A 19,981-nucleotide genomic window follows, 5' to 3' on the forward strand; every position below is an offset into this window, starting at 1 on the left:
TTGCATAAAAAATGTCTTACGCTTAAGTTTTCAGCTTGTCAATGTGCTTATTAAAATATAGTGTAAACCCAGGAATATACACCCCATGAAATTTATATATGTTCAACTTGAGGTATTGCTGTAACTGCCCTGAAATTTTGCAAATCTTTGAGGGTGGCTTTTTCGAGATTATGTGGGTACAAAAGGGGGCTAACTTCTTAAAATTTCATTCATAGCACACCCCAAAAGCTGCATATAAAGTTTGTTGTATATACATTTGAAAAGGCTTTCAATAAACTTTCAGATAAAAAAAAAAAAACAGAATCCAAATATCTTTAATAGTTCCTGAGAAACAGCCGTTTACAATTTTTGGTGCCAAAACTTGTGAAAATTTGGCCCCAAACTTTAAAGCAGCATAAGTCTACCAATTTTTTTATTTTTTTTTTATTTTTTTTTTGTGAGACAAAATAAATATGTCTCACATAATTTTGTATCTAGAATAATATATTTCAGTTTCATGGATATCTGTGACATCACCCTGACAGATTTTCTCAAATCTGCCTGAATTGAAATGGATTTGCCCCACATATATTTTTTCTTGACCAAGTGGTAGCAATCAAACTGATGATTCTGACCTTTTCAACATTAGTTTTTGCTAATTTAATTTTCATAATTTCAATTATATGATTGTACTGGCCATACAAAGGATTATCACACTTGCTTTCCTTTTCTTCAGTTCTAATACTTTGTGAAAAGCAACTTTCCAGTTTCCTTTGCATTCCTTGTATGATGTGAATAGTTTTTCGAGCAAGAGCACTTTATTGTTTTTCTGCAATGAACCTCTTCAGTTTTGAAACAGGAGACACATCAAAAACAGAACAGACTTCATGCATTTCCTTTAGTTTTTCTTGTGTTGGCACAATGACTTTCCATTCTGGCATTTAAGTGAGTCACTTTCTCAAGATATGAAAATTTTACATCTACATGTCAGGCATATTGATTTAACTGGTATAAGGCTTACCTATTAGCAACTATGAAAGGAGAAGGAGACTAGTGACAATTGACGTACGAAATGGCCGGCAATTGATTTTATGGATTAGCTGTTTAATAAATATGGACTGTACACCAGAAATCTCCCACATTGCTGCACAATTAGTGCAAGCAGTGGAAGTAATAATGAATCCATATGTTGAGCACAACAAAAGGTTAGAGGCGTATGATGCTTGCGAAAGATTCAAGGAGTCCTCACCGTTTTGTGCACAGTGTGGCCTGTATCTTGCAGAGAGAGAAAATCCCCATATTATTCGTCACTTTGGTCTACAACTTATGGAGCATTGTGTCAAATATCGCTGGAATGACATGAACCATGCAGAGAAACTCTTCATTAAGGATAATGCCATGAAGTTGATGCAGGGTGGGACACAACATATGCTTCAAGAACAAACACACATCAAAGATGCTTTGTCTCGTATTGTTGTAGAGATGATAAAACGTGAATGGCCTCAACAGTGGCCCGATCTACTGGCAGAATTGAATGATGTTTGCAGAAGAGGTGAAAGTCAGACAGAATTGGTGTTATTTGTGTTTCTGAGACTTGTCGAAGATGTAGCTGTGTTACAGACACTGGAGTCCAATCAGCGCAGAAAGGATATTTATCAAGCTCTGACAGTTAACATGGGGGATATATTTGCCTTTTTCCTTAGTCTTATAGATGAGCACTGCACTAAGTTTCGTGCCCTGACAGAACAGCACAAAACGGAAGAAGCTGCCGCACCTGCAAGGGTTGTACAGGTGGTGCTGCAGACATTAACTGCTTTTGTTGAGTGGGTATCTATCAACCATATCATTGCTAACAATGGACAGCTCTTGCAGATATTGTGTGTACTACTAAAAGATGAATCATTCCAGTTCAATGCAGTAGAATGCCTTCTTTATATTGTGAATCGGAAAGGTAGAGTTGAAGATAGGAAACCTCTCCTGGTGCTGTTTAAGCAAGATGCCATGCAGTGTATCTTCAGTGCTGCCGCTGCTGCATCCAACAAACATCACGATGAGTGCCATTATGTGTTCCTGAAACGGCTTACGCAGGTGCTGACTGGTCTGGGTACACAACTTTGCACTCTGTGGGGCAAAGAAGACATCGGACAGCCGCCAAACTTTGCAATGTATCTCGATGCCATTCTGACATTCACCCAGCACCCGAGTCTTCAGCTGGCAAATTACGCGAATTCATTGTGGATGCTGTTCTTCAAGCACGAGCAGATATCTCAGGATCCGATCCTCTTGAGTTTCATTCCAAAGTGGGTAGAGAGTGCCGCTCCCAAAGTGATGAAGGTTGGCTATCCGTCTGCGAACAATTCCCCTAGCTGCACGTACTCGTCTATGGATTTCGAAAGTGACGAGGAGTTCTCGTTGTTCTTCCACAAGTGCCGGACAGATTTTGTGGACACTTTCCGTTTAGCTACTATGGTTGCTCCAATGATCACTTTCGCGTATGTGGAGCGATGGCTGTTGACTCAGATAGATGACAGAATTGGTGCAGCTGTAGGCGTAGACAATGGTTTATGCGCTCTTCAATCTCCTGCATATCTTCAGTGGGATGCGCTGTCTGTGGTGCTGGATAGTGTGTTAAGTAGGATATTGATCACCAAGAAACCAAAACCTCATGTTGGTAGAGGACTTCATCTCTTGGAGAAGTGCTTAAATTATGACACAAAAGATCCGCTAATATTATCCACCCTTTTGTCCTGCATTTCAGCACTGTTTGTATTCCTCAGTATGGCTCCTGACAATACAATGTTGCCAAGAGTACTGAATAAAATTTTTGCTGCTTTAGTTTTTAACTTATCAGGACAGACTAAAGACACACGAAGCCGGGCAGTTAAAAATGTAAGAAGACATGCAGCGTCGTTAATGGTCAAGATCACTCAACGTTATCCACTACTGCTTCTTCCAATGTTTGAGCACATCAGGAGCACAGTACAAGGTTTGAACCAGGACCCTGAAGAACTGTCAACGCTCGAGAAAGTTACTTTACAAGAATCACTTATGCTGATTAGCAATCACTTCTGTGAATATGAGGAACAAACAGCTTTCGTGAAAGAGGTGATATTTTTAGGAGCGGAACAGTGGTTGTCTATGGGAGAGTCATTTGAAAACCCATATAACTTCATGTCGTTCGTCGGACTTGACAAACCTCCGGTGGAACCAAGCAGCGATGACGTAAACGGCCAGAACCGATCTCAAATGTTATTCTGCATCAATTTGTTCCTGGCCGTGCTGAAGCGGTGTGCGTGGCCGGATGACCCTGACAAAGCCCAGAAGGGTGGGTTCATTGTTGGACAAACAGAATCCGGAAATCCGGTATACAGAAATCCTGCTGCTCCACATATAGTTCCTCTTCTGCCTCAACTCTTTTCCGTTTTCAGGGTGTTCAATGGGCTGTGGGTGCAGGAAGCACTTGGTCGATTATCCGAGGGATATGCTAAATCTCATGGCATGTTGGAAGTGGACAAGAACAATTTATTAGGAGTCAGTACACCTCCAGTTGACCCCATGGACCTGCCGAAACCCCAAACACCTCTTGACCGCATGCAGCGATTCCTGACTATGGTGCATGACAATTGCTATCACATATTAGGAAATGCAGGACCAAGCCTTGGAAGGGATTTTTATCAACTTAATCACCTTGCTGCTAGTCTTATTATGAGTGCATTTTCCAACTTGGATGCCATTCCAGACTACAGACTTCTCCCAATTGTGCGAGTGTTCATGAAACCATTCATTCATTCTTGTCCTGCTTCATGCTATGAATCAATCATGATACCAATTTTTGCACATTTCTGTCCATATATGTTTATGATATTAAACAACAAATGGCAGTATATGATGCAGCTTTACGAGTCTGGAGGATTGGATGATGAAAATCCTGATACTCAGGAAGTGTTAGAAGAAATGCTAAAACCTTCCGAAGAAAAACCTCAGTTTCGGGATCGACTAGAAGAACAGTTACTGGACCCAAAAGCTTGAAAACTTTGGCAGGGTCTGCCCAACGCTGTTGGAGTTTAGCGGTGACTTTCTGGAAGGCCTTGCTCTGTGGGAAGGTTTTATAGAGAACCATATCTCCTACTTTGAAGGAAGAAGGTTGCCTTTTAGGATCATATCTATCACGCCGCGTAGTCCAAGCCTTTTGTAAGTGGTGAAAAGCCTGAGCCCAGCATTTCGCACGGTCGGCAGAAGGAGGGCCGGCCAATTCTGAATCGGATTGGAATTCCCAGAAAAAGTTCATAGGTCCGTCAATGTCCCATCCAAACAATATTTGTGAAGGTGTGGTTTGAATGCTATCCTGTACTGCTGCATTAAACGCAAAGGAAATAGCATTTAAATGGACATCCCATTTTGTGTGGTCATCCGAATGATACGCTATCAAAGAGGCCTTTAAATTACGAATAAATCTTTCGGCCAACGAAGGATTAGGATAGTAAGAGCTAGTATAAATATGCTTCACCCGAGACTCAAACAAAAAGGAATTAAAGTAACGAGATCGAAAATACGAAGCATTATCAGACACCAGTTCACAAGGAGCCCCAAACACAAGAAATAAAGAGCGAAGCTTTTCCACTATCTGATTTGATGTGGGCCCCCGAAGAGGATAAAGAGAAACCCACTTCGAAAATGCATCCACCACCACCAAAATATAGGAATGACCTTTAGACGAACGCACAAGAGGACCAACAAGATCAATATACAAACGTCGCCAAGGATGTTTTATGATCTCGGATGACAAAAACCCCGGAGGCTTTCGTATGGCCAATTTAGCCTTTTGACAAGTGTCACAAGACTTGACATAGGCTTTGATATCTTGAACACATGATGGCCACCAAAATACGTACAATATTTTTTTGGTACACTTTTGAATACCTAAATGTGAACCTCCCATAGGTGTATTGTGATAATAACGACAAATCAGATGTTGAAGGGTGTGAGGAACAACAACTAAGGAAGCTGTAGAGCATGGGGGTCGCCATACAAGTAAGTCATGATAAAGAGCATAATGTTTATAATTTTGCCCAGCACGTAATTGCTGTACTATTTGTAGTAAATTAGAATCTTTTTGTTGGAGATCAAGAATGTCTGATTTACTAAAGGGAATAATTTGGAATTTAGGTGCAGCACATGCAAGGGAGGTAACAGGTAAAGGAGAAACCTGGAATTCTTCAGGTGAGTACATCCTTGATAGACAATCAGCAACGGGATTAAGTCGAGAGGCAATATGCTCGACCGAATAAGAAAATCGAGACAAGTACAGCAACCATCGACCGAATTTGCCATATTGTTCAGGATGGCATAGGAGCCAAGAAAGAGCCTGGTTATCAGTCTGAAGAGTAAAATGCTTCTTGGTTAAATAAGTCTCAAACTTTTTGAATCCATAAACGATAGTGCAGCATTCGGCCTCGTATATGGATTGTGGACGTTCTATGTCAGTACACTTGCGGGAAGCAAAAGCTATAGGGCGTAAGGACCCATCGGTCATACGTTGGTTAAGGGTAGCCCCCAGTGCCAATCCTGAAGCATCACATTGTAAGACAAATTCTTTAGAAAAATCTGGTAAAGCTAACACCGTATGTTCAAGAAAAACCTGCTTAAGATGATTAAATTGTTGCTGGTCACTCTCGGACCACATAAATGCAATGCCCTTTTTCTTTTTATCTGTTAAAAAGGAGGTAAGCTCTGAATAAGATGGTATAAACCGGGAATAGTAACCCAATAATCCAAGAATGCACTGAATGGCTTTGAGGTTCCTAGGTGGAGGCATGTCCTGAATCGCAGAGATACGGTCGGGGTCTAGAACAAGTTGCCCCTCACGTAAAATATATCCTAGATATTTGACCTCGGTTTGCATCCATGGCGAGTAGTGGTTGAATGAGCTAACGTCTGTCGCTGTTTAATATTCATAATTTGTTTGCATGTACTTAGAATTTATTTGCATGTACTTAGAATTTATTTGCATGTATTTAGAATAAATTTGAATATCATTAAAATAATTTATATTTATGTATCTGCATATCATTAAGAACTAATTTGAGTAAATTTGCATATTATCAATAATTATTGTGCATAATTTGAATAAATTTGCATATTATTAGAATAATTTATATTTATGTATTTGCATGTTTATAACTTTTATGAATTTTTCATTTTATGAAAAATATTTATATAGAAGGTAATTAGCGGTACTAAACACTATGCATATGGTTTTATATTCATTACTGCAAAGTATGTAATGTATAAAACGATAATATTAATGTTTATAATATTGAAAATAAGAATTTATGGTTTATGAAATGCTATGAAGTGTGTTAATGGTACGAAAGAAGATGGTCCCGGTACTCGAACCCATGATATGTAACGGTAATAAATATATAGTACTATGTAATAATGTTATTATGGCTTGTAATAAATTGAGCGGAGACTAACTATGTATAACGTGTGAGCTGAGTCTGATGCCAGACAGAAGACTGTGAACTCCGTGCAGGTAGACGAGAAAGGAATTTGGGGGATGTGCGGTCAAGGTTAAATGACATCAGAATGCCAGAACAAAGAAAGAACCCGAGTGACCAATCAGAACCAGTTTCTCCAAGATCAACTAGAACACAAGAATAGGAGAAAGGTATGCATGCGTCGCTTGTAGAACCGGTTTCCGCCCCCAATTAATAACACAATTAAGCCTTGTTTCCATGATTATGAAAAAATATAAGACTTTTGTACTTGATACAGAGTCTGATGAAGACCTTGCTAGAAGGTTGAAACGTTACGTTTAGTTTATGTTTTTAATAAAATAAATTACTGCCTTGGTCAGCATATTTATATTTTTTCCCCAATTAATATTTCACTCAGGGTTGCCTCCAAGACACGGGATGCTGAAGCACGGGGATTAGGCTAGAGCGCTTGCATGTCAGAACAGGTTTCCGTCAAAGTAGCCCAAGGTTACTGAGAACACAAGGAAAAAGGATTTTTGGATACCCAATTAGATCGGAGCGAGAATTTTTCCCTGAACAAGGAGAACGAAGCATAAGGGTTTTTTATCTGTACTAGGAAGAAGGGATTTATTATGGGGTATCGAACCTCGGACCTATTGATTATTGATTTAGGTAGTAAATTTATGTTACTGTGTGCTATTTAACATAATATTCAGTTTATTTTTTTACCGAACTGTGACTTTATGTCAAATATTTTACAAGTTTTTATATATTTTTACTCAAATAACACAATTTAAACTATTCTAGCAAGAGATTTTATTATTTTCAACACACAAACTGTGTTCTTCAACTTTTAATTGTTTACTTTTCAAGTTTTGGACACACAAAGTGTGTTTTGTCAACTTTTAACTTATTATTTTAAAAGTTTATACTTATTTTTACCAAAATAATGCAATTTTATCTATTCAGGCAACATTTTTTATTATATTTTAGACTCTCAAAGAAATTTTTTCAACTTTTAACTTATTATTTTACAAGTTTATGCTTATTTTTACCAAAATAACACAATTTCATCTATTCAGGCAACATTTTTATTATATTTTAGTTTCACAGAGACATTTTTCAACTTTCAATTTATTTTTTTAAAAGTTATGCTTATTTTTACCAAAATAACACAATTTCATCTATTCAGGCAACATTTTTTATTACATTTTGGTCTGGCAAAGATATTTTTACAACTTTTAACTTATTATTTTACAAGTTTATACCTATTTTTACTCAAATAACACAATTCAATCTGTTCAGGAAAGACTTTTAGTTACATTTTCGACACACAAAGTATGTTTTGTCGAATTTTGTCTGTTTATTTTACAAGTTTATTCTTATTATTACTCAAATAACTTTTTTACTGATTCTTTTGCAGGGTTTGTATTAATTTTTATTTATTTTGTTTTGTATCACATATACATTTATAAATTTTTAACTTAGAGTTTAGTATTTATTTAAATCTTTTCAAAAACACAAAAGAAAAGTACTTTGAGCTAAAATTTAAGCCACAGAATATATTATTATTATGGTTTATTGATTTCCACTATGCCATTTTTGGTTTTGTATTTTTATATTAATTTAGGGCAGGTTACGCCTGCTACGTAGGAAAGTTTGTTTATTTTAGAGTTTCCCGAGTATTTTGTTACTGTTATACTACGTAAAGTTTTCTAAATATATCAGGTAGGGCTCAATATACTTTTGTTTTTGCTGTTTTGGAGATGATGCGATCAGCACCACTCTCCATCTGCTTCTTATCTCATGTACCCAATATTATTTTGAGGCTTAGTGAATTCTAGAGCCTATTTATGCAGGAGAGAGGGCTTGGAAATTTCGATCTCAGATAACCCACAACTATCTGTCAGAGTATTTTAAAGAATATTTTATACTTATTATGTGCCACTAGAATATCAAAGCTTTCTTAATTTTTATGTCTGTAACGCTGTTATTGTATTTTTAGCTAAGGCTTACTGGATAAAGTACACGAAATGTTCAACATTTCGAGTATTTGCATTTGAGATATTATATAAGGCCAAACTTTTACTGTAACTAAAATAATTGTGTGTCTATGAGGACTGAAATCCCTTTACCAAGGGGTCCATAACTGAATGCTTACCAACATTGTTTCTTTTCTCTTTTAAATACAACCATTTATCAATATATTGATAATTCACAGGACAAGACGAAGTTCACAGACGACTAGACTATATGGGCCATAGGTTGGTCCACTTGCTAAACTTGTTTTCTCTGCTTGAAGAATAATTTAGCATTATAGCCATTTTCAAGGTATTTTTTTTAAGAATTACTGTTTTTTTTTGGATGCATCAACACTTGGGTTATTTCCATTTGCCTTATTATACGAGGTTTATTTTTACTCTAAGATCACTATATGTCTCCGAGGTCTAAAATCCTCTGATTGAAGCTAAAAGCTTAGGCTGTAACTAGGCACTTTGCAAGTATATCGAGAATTTATAGGACAACACTAACCTTACAGAGGATTGTAGGTGACGTAGGACCACACGCCAGAGCCTTGTTAACCTGCAAGAAGCACTTACAGCTAATTCTATGGGAAAATGATGTTGATGTTTTACTGTTTCACAAGAATGCTATCTTTTATACACCCAATATTTGCTTTTTCAAGTAACTACATGTACCAGAAGCATTTACAGGCCATCTCTAACTAGACTTCGATTTATTCTATATCAGGTGCTAAACTTATAGAGAACTATGATTGTCTATATTTCTGAGAAAGTACGCAAAAGCAGATTACCCGATTAAAGTATCTGAAAAAACAGATTTATTTTTGTATATAAGTATATTTTTATGGACTGGATTATTTAACAGATCAAACAGGAGGACTGCAAAATTCATTAAATGTAGTTCTATAGTATAGGTGGTTTCAGAGATATAAGAATAACAAATATAAGATTTCACTTTTTTAGCTTCTGAGGCTAATCGCAATGCTAAGCATAAATGGCAAGGAAATGTAATGGAGGAGAAACAGTCTCAAAAGTTATGGGCTGCATATAAATTAATACCAGAGAGATATTACAGAAGGTGTAGGTTCTACCACCAGAACATTTCTATCATAAAAATACTGGTTATGCTGTACTGTTAGCTAATGATGCTGATATTTGAGAAACTTAAAAGCTTGAAAATAAGCTGATAGAAAAAGATATAGTAACTACAGTATAAGCTATTTAACATGTCATAGTAATTAGATTCATTTGTTAATTACAAGAAAATGAAGTTAAATACAGTAAATAAACTTGGTCACTTACATTGAAAGAGGAACATAAATTGAAGAGTATTTGAAAATAAAATCCTTTGGAAAATGTTTGGGCCTAAAAGGGATGAGGAGACAGATGAGTGGAGATGGTTACATAATTTAGAAGTACATAATTAGTATTCATATCCAAATATTATTAGAATGATTAAATCAAGAAGACTTAGGTGGGTAGGTCATGTGGAACGAATGGGAGACGAAAGAAAAATTTACAGGATTTTTGTTGGGAAACCTGATGGTAAACCACCAATAGAAATATTAAAACAAAAATGGAGGGATAACGTTGAGATGGACCTAAAGGAAATTGGTAGGGATAGAAAAGAGTATATAGATCTTGCTCAGGACAGGGACTGAAGAAAGGCATGTGTTGCTGCAGCCATGAACCTTTGGGTTTAAGAAGGCTAGAGAGTTAGTTAGTTATACATTAAATAAGCATAATATTTGGATTGTAAGTAGTGAATATAACAAATGTACATTGCATTCTGCGAAAACTGTGTAAACTTTGCATTATAAGCAGAAAATTAAACCAGTTTGCCTTAGAAATACATTTCAAGAATAGCGCAAAATAGCATGCGTAATAGAAAATTAAGAAAACTTTGTGATGTATAAAAGTACTGACTAGTGCTGAATAAATCAATAACTGTAAAATATTATTCTCTGATTCAAGTAATTTACCTGTAAACATTATCTTTTATGTGTAAAATATAATTGTTAGTTGCACTGATAGGTACAAATATTAACTTTATACACCTTCATACACTCTAAATAACAAAACTTTGATATATATAAATTAGTAACAATTTGTTTAAAATAAAGTTAAACTAAAAAACACGTGTAAACAGTAGTCAGTTGTTAAATAACATAAAAAACATAAAATTTGAAGGCAGTAACAATATTTTTTTAGAAAATTCTGTTTTTACCTACCTAACTTTGTGAATTAATTACTAGTACATTTTGTCAAATTATAAATAAAATATATCTATTACTTTGGTATTTGTACTATAGTCAAGGAAAATGTTACTAAAACTTGGCTAGTACAGTAAATCTAGGAGTTTTAGCTTTATTTGTCTGTAACTGGATATAAGTGTAACTTGTTAAGCTCACCAAACACAATCTTTACCTCAATTTTGAAAGCTAGCTGAACTTTAGCATTTCGAATTACATATAGTGAAGGCCTCTATAGTGATAAAATACACCCAATCTGTAAAAATTTGGAAATGTTGTCTCCTTCTCTGTCAGACCAGACCAAGAGTGTTCTCAATTGTTTCAATATATTTCTTAACATAACTAATTTTTCAAGAAAAAAATACCTTGTCCCAAGATAGCTTAGTTGGTATAGCATTAGGCTTTTAACCTATCAGTCCAGGGTTCGAGTCCCTGTCTGGGTGATTACAATTTTTAAATTTTGTAATCGGATCTTGTGCAGAATGGATATAAAATATGTTGACAGTCTAACACATTATTATTTATCTTCAAATTTCGCAAATAAGCTTTTAAGTTTCTCAAATATCAGCATCATTAGCTAACAGTACAGCATAACCAGTATTTTTATGATAGAAATGTTCTGGTGGTAGAACCTACACCTTCTGTAATATCTCTCTGGTATTAACTTATATGCAGCCCATAACTTTTGAGACTGTTTCCGCTCCGTTACATTTCCTCACCATTTATGCTTAGCGTCGCGATTAGCCTCAGAAGCAAAAAAAGCAAAATCTTATATTTGTTATTCTTATATCTCTGAAACCACCAATACTGTAGAACTACATTTAATGAATTTTGCAGTCTTCCTGTTTGATCTGTTAAATAATCCAGTCCATAAAAATATACTTATATACATAGAAAAATCTGTTTTTTCAGATACTTTAATCGGGTAATCTGCTTTACGTACTTTCTCAGAAATATAGACAATCATAGTTCTTTATAAATTTAGCACCTGATATAGAATAAATCGAAGTCTAGTTAGAGTTGGCCTGTAAATGCTTCTGGTACATGTAGTTACTTGAAAAAGCAAATATTGGGTGTATAAAAGATAGCATTCTTGTGAAACAGTAAAACATCAACCTCATTTTCCCATAGAATTAGCTGTAAGTGCTTCTTGCAGGTTAACAAGGCTCTGGCGTGTGGTCCTACGTCACCTACAATCCTCTGTAAGGTTAGTGTTGTCCTATAAATTCTCGATATACTTGCAAAGTGCCTAGTTACAGCCTAAGCTTTTAGCCTCAATCAGAGGATTTTAGTCCTCGGAGACATATAGTGATCTTAGAGTAAAAAATAAACCTCATATAATAAGGCAAATGGAAATAACCCAAGTGTTGATGCATCCAAAAAAAAACAGTAATACTTGAAAAAATACCTTGAAAAAGGCTATAAGACTAAATTATTCTTCTAGCAGAGAAATACAAGTTTAGCAAGTGGACCAACCTATGGTCCATATAGTCTAGTCGTCTGTGAACTTCCGTCTTGTCCTGTGAATTATCAATATATTGATAAATGGTTATATTTAAAAGAGAAAAGAAACAATGTTGGTAAGCGTTCAGTTATGGACCCCTTGGTAAAGGGATTTCAGTCCTCATAGATACACAATTATTTTAGTTACAGTAAAAGTTTGGCCTTACATAATATCTCAAGTGCAAATAGTCGAAATTTTGAACATTTAGTGTACTTTATCCAGTAAGCCTTAGCTAAAAATACAATAACAGCGTTATAGACATAAAAATTAAGCAAGCTTTGATATTCTAGTGGCACATAATAAGTATAAAATATTCTTTAAAATAGTCCGACAGATAGTTGTGGGTTATCTGAGATCGAAATTTTCAAGCCCTCTCTCCTGCATAAATAGGCTCTAGAATTCACTAAGCCTCAAAATAATAATATTGGGTACATGAGATAAAAAGCAGATGGAGAGTGGTGCTGATCGCATCATCTCCAAAACAGCAAAAACAAAAGTATATTGAGCCCTACCTGATATATTTAGAAAACTTTACGTAGTATAACAGTAACAAAATACTCAGCAAACTCTAAAATAAACAAACTTTCCTACGTAGCAGGCATAACCTGCCCTAAGTTAATATAGAAATACAAAACCAAAAATGGCATAATGGAAATCAGTAAACCATAATACTCCCTCTGTCCCATAATTATTGTCCGGTACACTTTTGTTTGTTGTCACAAAATACTTGTCCGATATTCAAACTGTGACATTTGTGTATACAGAAGAAGAAAATGAAACACGGGAATGAGTCATACGACGTTATTACTCAAGAATCAGTACAAATTGGCCGATAAAGTATCCAAAAAAACATAAATAAAAAGTTACCATTTTGGCATACCGGACTATAATTATGGGATAGAGAGAGTAATAATAATAATAATAATAATAATATATTCTGTGGCTTAAATTTGAATTGTGTTATTTGAGTAAAAATACATAAAACTTGTAAAATATTTGAGATAAAGTCAAAGTTTGGTAAAAAATAAACTCAATATTACGTTAAATAGCACACAGTAACAAAAATTTACTACGTAAATCAATAGGTCCAGGTTCCGATACCCAGTAATAAAAGCAAATAGTGAAAACTGTAGGCCCAGTCCCTGATAGCTCTCCCTTCTTCCTAGTACAGATAAAAAAAACCTTACGCTTCCTTCTCCTTGTTCAGGGTAAAATTCTTGCTCCAATCTAATTGGTTATCCAAAAATCCTTTTTTCTTGTGATCTCAGTAACCTTCGACTACTTTGACGGAAACCTGTTCGACATGCAAGCGCTCAAGCCTAATCCCCCTGCTTCAGCATCCCGTGCCTTGGAGGCAACCCTGAGCAAAATATTAATTGGGGGAGGAAACCTGTTCTACAAGGGATGCATACCTTGGCCTTGACCGTGCAGTCCCAGACATCCTTTGTTGCCTGGTTCATTCCCTCCCCTGCTCTATGGCGATGCATACCTTTCTCCTATTCTTGTGTTCTTGTTGACCTTGGAGAAACCGGTTCTGATTGGTCAATCGGGTTCTTTCTTTGTTCTGGCATTCTGATGTCATTTGACCTTGACTGCACATCCCCCAAATTCCTTTCTCTTCCACCTGCACGGAGTTCGCAGTCTTCTATCTGGCATCAGACTCAGCTCACACGTTATACATAGTTAGTCTCCGCTCAATATATTACATGTCATAATAACATTATTACATAGTACACTATATTAATTACCATTACATATCATGGGTTCGAGTACTGGGACCGTCTTCTTTCGTACCATTAACACCCTTCATAGCATTTCATAAACCATAAATTCTTATTTTCAATATTATAAACATTAATATTATCGTTTTATACATTACATACTTTGCAGTAATGAATATAAAACCATATGCATAGCATTTAGTACTGCTAATTACCTTCTATATACATATTTTTCATAAAATGAAAAATTCATAAAAGTTATAAACATGCAAATACATAAATATAAATTATTCTAATAATATGCAAATTTATTCAAATTATGCAAATTAATTAATGATAATATGCAAATTTATTTAAATTATGCAAATTAGTTCTTAATGATATGCAGATACATACATATAAATTATTCTAATGATATGCAAATTTATTCTAAATATGCAAACAAATTGTGAATATTAAACAGCGACAGACGTTAGCTCATTCAGCCACTACTCGCCATGTTGGAAAAATGGCTGCCCCAGTAGAAGAAAAGAATATATATATATCTATTTTTTTAGCATTGGTTTTGATATCTATAAACATGTACAAATGTATGTACTAAAAATGATTTTTTTTAATATGGTCATGCAACCAATTATTTTAAAATTTGTTGAAAAATTTGTACAGATTTTGACAACATCGCGTTGCATGCTGTCGTACATACATGAATGTTGATTTCTCATGTTAAAATTTTCTTAATACATGACTGAATTGTGAACGTTATATGTGGAGTATTATTATAAAAATAATTATTCTGCTTTCCTTGAAGGATCTCATAGTGTAAAATTGATACATGAAATTATGTAATACATTGACGTGATTTATTTTGACTTTTAATTACATCACAGTATCTAATTTGATTATACTTAACATAATCCATTATAAGTAGACATAGTGCAGCAATTTTATTTTTCCCAGGTAGCATTCAGTCTAACCAATTTAGGATGTAGAATACATCCAATAGGGTGGTAAAATTGTTATCCGCTGCTTTATCAGAGGTTATACCAAAGATTACTTACTATGAGGTTAAACCTGTGGAAGTAGTCATGTTATATTAGATTATATCGACTCATGTGCATCTACCGATGATAGGTGCACAATGATGTCATGTTATTGTGTTATATTCTCTGTGAAGGTTGGACGAATAGGTGTTTGCATGGAGCATTCCCATACACATTCTTTATACAGTGTTAAATTACGGCTCCACTAAACTTGAATAACTGCTCGCTGGGCCCATTTGGATGAATCCATGTTGTGAACGTGCTTCTGCACATGTAAACAGCACACTGTGTCATCAGACCATACCAGTCTGCTTTCTTAGATACAATGCCACCTACCAGAGCAAACGCAAAGCTCTGCATAGTTAAGCTACAACAAAAGTCTTAGTTTCATTTGGGCAACTCTTATACTTTATCTGATTTCTGTCACGGCAATTGATTTGAATGATTCCAAGTTTTACAGGAACATGTAACTACAAACTGAAATATAATTTTTTGAGTGAGCAGTGCTATTATGGTGAGAAATGTGCCACATTTTGCACCCCTCCCTGGAAAATATCTCTAGTTAGTCCATGGTGTAAACAGCAGCAAAATGTCATTAATTACTGTGTAAAACACAAGTAACTTACAACTTGCAGTGCAAAAACTTTCTTTAGATGCATTACGTTTTCAAGGTACAGCATTTACTGCAATTCAGCTACTCAGTAGAGGATTTTCCACTAGAGTAACAAAACAATAGCGATGGTGCCAGCAGCCAAAGCTCAACACATGAACTAATTGTGAGAATGAGGAAGAATGAATGGAGATGAGCAGTGTGCTGAATGGGGGTACATGAGGATACTATGCCCCATCTAGGTACTTTTTCTGTTAGTACATTCATGTTATACACAGATAGGCTAATTGAGACTAGGTCTACAGTTCAAAGTGGGATCTAAACCACTATGTACCTCTGCCACGTATTGAACCTGTGACCCCTTCGTTTACAAGGTGACAATGTTTCCACCATGCCATTGGGAAGAAATTTACAACTAGGAAATCTTACGTAATGCATTGTCCAACCTGTCGCTCTTTTACACAATGTTAAACATAGAAGCAAGCATCCCACCACCACTTGACCAGTCCCATCAAGGGTTTATAAGATTAATTTATTGAATATTTCACATTTATCTGATTCCTAATTTGCTCAACATGTTATAGTTGATGGGGTGTAAGGGGTGACCTTCCACGTATTACACCCAAATGTCAACCTCACTTCCACATCAGTACACCCTGGACTGCAGACTAACGAGGATCTGGCGACTGGCCCCATGGCCAGTATAATTTTGTTTGTGTTGTCCTGTTTTTTGTCTTTGTGTGTGTGTGCTGAGTGCCCCTTTACAGCCTCAGCTTTTAACGAAAGTCAGAATATTTTATGATTTTAGTTATACAATGTTCAAGTTGTTATGTGTAATGGTAAGGGGCTGGACCCCGTATAATGTGACGGGTGCAAAATAGCCTTAGTGCTGACGCACCCAAAATTTTAGATTCAAATTCAAAATTCAAACGTTATAGTTGATGTTGATACATCTGACAAATTTTTAACGTTTTTTTTAAAGGCATATTTCCACATGACTTGATGTGAACAAAAGACATATTTCCACATGACTTTATGCGAGCACGTACGTGTAAGACCTGTTTCATATATATTGTTGCACATAGGCAGCAGGAATACTAATACGAGGGCCGCACTGAAAGTTTCAGGAATCAGGTACTGGCAACTATGCAATCTGTTAGATTTTGTTATATTTATAAACTGTGATATTTGACGACTGTAATTACAAGGACTGATGTAACACGGATTCGTTTTCGTTTCAGGATAGAAGTTTGAAGTGAGGTATTTGTAAAAAAAAATGAAATTAACAATAGAGAACTTACGTGCCATGATTTATTATGATTTTCGGCAAGGTTTTACACAGCAACAGTGTGTTACTCGAATGATCAAAACTTTTCACGAAGATGCCCCATCAAAGACGACAATTTATCGCTGGTTTCAAGAATTCAGATGTGGCCGGTTTAGCCTTAGTGATGAAATTCGTGAAGGCCGCCCATCGACAGCCATTGTGCCAGAAAACATTGATGCAGTTCGTGAACTAATCAACAGTGACACGTGACTTATCGCAAAATTCAGGGTTCCTTAGGTATTGGCATGAGTCAAATACAAACAATTTTGCACAATCGTTTAGGTGTGAAAAAGCTTTGTGCCCGTTGGATGCCACACAATTTAACAAAAGCACAAAAAGACAACCGTGTGAATTGGTGCAAGGATATGATCAAACTGTTCAAGTCGAGATCATCAGATCTTGTGTTTAACATCGTCATAGGCGTTGAATCATGGATTTACTCTTATGAACCTGAAACAAAGCGACAATCTGCTGTGTGAGTGTTCCAGGATGAGCCTAAACCAACGAAAATTGTTCATGCACACAGTGTGCCGAAAAAAGTGGTTGCACCTTTTTTCGGTAAATCAGGTCACATTGCAACTGTTGCACTAGAGAATCATAGAACAGTCAATGCAGAATGGTATACCACAATTTGCCTGCCACAAGTACTCCACGTGCTCTGAACTTCAAACCCAATTCGTCAAATCATTCTGCATCACGACAATGCCAGCTCGCACACAGCATCTGACACAAGGAACTTTCTGAACCATGAACAAGTTGAACTCATGACTCATCCAGCTTATCCACCTGACTTAGCCCCATGTGATTTTTTTTTTGGTCCCAACAATGAAGAACAAGTTGCGTGGTAAGCAATTTTTCACTCCCGAAGAGGCTATCGAAACATACGAAATGCATGTCTCGCAGGTACCAACTTCAGACTGGCATAACTGTTTCAACAATTGGTTCCATTGCATGAAACAATGTATTTCTGTAAAGAGTGAATATTTTGAAAAGCAATAAAAAATTGATGTACTTTCATTCTTCTTCTTTATGTTATTTTCCCGAAACTTTCAGTGCGGCCCTCGTAGAAGAGTGATCATAACAAAGCATAGCTTGGGTGTCTGCCTATTCAGGAATTCTGGATACCTGGATATTCAGTAAATTTGGGTATCCATCATGTTCACAACAATTCATATGAAATAATTATTCTCAATAAAAAGATGTTAATAAATAAACATAAATAATGTACCAAATTATACAGGGTGTCCGGGCTAGAGTTATACAAAAATATATGCTTATAAAGAAAGAACTATACATTTTATGTTGTTGGGTAAATTCTCAGTCGATAGAAAATCTCCCCGAGATTTGATCGTCACCATTTCAAGGTCAGCACAGAGTCGTATAGATCGCGCATGCGCACAAATGTTCTATGTGACGTGCTCTGGCAAGTCTAGCAGCGTACTCCTGACAGTCAACATGTGGACACCACAACAAAAGGTGCAGTGTATGCTATGGTTTACAATGTTCAAATCAGTAACACGTGTTGAGCGGCGTGCAAGAAGAGAATGCAACGTGGACCCTCCCACACGTAAGTCCATTTATCAGTGGAACAAAACTCTAGTTCACGTTCCATTCTCTTCTTGCACACCGCTGAACACGTGTTACTGATTTGAACTCTGCTAACCATAGCACACACTGCACCTTTCGTTGTGGCGTCCACATGTTGACTGTCAGGCGTACGCTGCTAGACTTGCCAGAGCACGTCACATAGAACATTTGTGCGCATGCACGATCTATACGACTCTGTGCTGACCTTGAAATGGTGACAATCAAATCTCTGGGAGATTTTTTATCGATTGAGCATTTACCCAACAACATAAAATGTATAGTTCTTTCTTTATAAGCTTATATTTTTGTATGCCTCTAGCCTGGACACCCTGTATTTGTCTATGGTCCTAAACATGAACTTTATAGCATCCTAATTGCAATACTCAGATGCCAAATTAGATGTCACTTACATAGGTACCTTATCATTCTCAAAAGTTACAGTATAAATAAGTCACAGAGGTATACTGCTGTGATAATATATTTTACGAAGGGTATCATGATAATAAATAATGGAACCTGTTATCTAGTAAGTACAGCTGTCAAGACAGTGGCTTGCTCATGATTTTAAAAAGGAAGGTTACATATCCTTTTTAGTAGTTAACCTTCATTTTGCCATATTTTCCTGCCATTGATGTTTTCTTTTTATTCATTATTATCTGACAGTGACTACATTTTTTGAAGAGCAGCTGTAGCAAAGCTACTTTTGAAATGTAGTGTTTGGATCACTGGAATTATACATGTGTGTGTGTGTGTATTGAGGGAGGATATGTAGATGTGTAAGAGGTGGTGCGAAGTTAAAAATTACTGGAGATATTTCAACACACATTGATGCTACATACTGTTTTCTTGACTTCTGCATCTATATTGCCAATATTCATGTCCTCTATAATGTTTCACTGATTTTGATGCTGCGACATTTTCTAACCCATACGTATGCAACTACATGACAAATATTCACAGTTGACGTTTGTTTCTCAGAGAGCAAAGAAATTGTATGGATAGACTACAGGAATCCTGTGAATTACATAAAGCTTATGATTTTTTTTTAAATATAAACAAACCAACTAGCATACTATAAACTGCATATGTGTGTGCGGTGATAGATCAGGGTTCACGACCAATTTGAAAAATCAAAAGTTCCTAACTTTTCTAGGTATTTTAAAGTAAGTGTCCAGACTACTGCAAAATGATTTAACTTGATAATATATAAAAGTTATACTTCAACTTTTTAAGTTAATCCAACAAATTAAGTTTATTTAACATTTTCTTAATAAAAAATAATACATAAAATAACATTTTTATATTTAATACTATCCTCAATGGAAGATGGTTGGGAAGAAAAAACGACATGTGTTTTCAATTACCAATACTGACAAGCAAAAATCATTTAATTCCCCTGACTTTTCAGGGTTTTGAACAACCGTCTAACTCCTAGCCTGGTTTTCCTGACTTCTCCAG

At 35.8% G+C, this 19,981-nt stretch overlaps 2 protein-coding genes across 2 annotated transcripts in view; both read left to right on the forward strand.

Moving 5' to 3' along the window:
* LOC145997125 (uncharacterized) overlaps nt 1-19,981 on the forward strand; it is a 108,131-nt gene that overhangs the window by 10,709 nt on the left and 77,441 nt on the right. The gene's annotated exons all lie outside the window — the stretch shown is intronic.
* On the forward strand, nt 1,039-4,008 carry LOC145997124 (exportin-5-like). Its single transcript, XM_083133753.1, has one exon. It carries the CDS (start codon nt 1,093-1,095, stop codon nt 4,006-4,008), a length of 2,916 nt encoding a protein of 971 aa, XP_082989879.1. The 5' UTR covers nt 1,039-1,092.

Source organism: Lepisma saccharinum, chromosome 13, assembly GCF_977018435.1.
Source record: "Lepisma saccharinum chromosome 13, izLepSacc3.1, whole genome shotgun sequence".
Classification (NCBI taxonomy): domain Eukaryota; kingdom Metazoa; phylum Arthropoda; class Insecta; order Zygentoma; family Lepismatidae; genus Lepisma; species Lepisma saccharinum.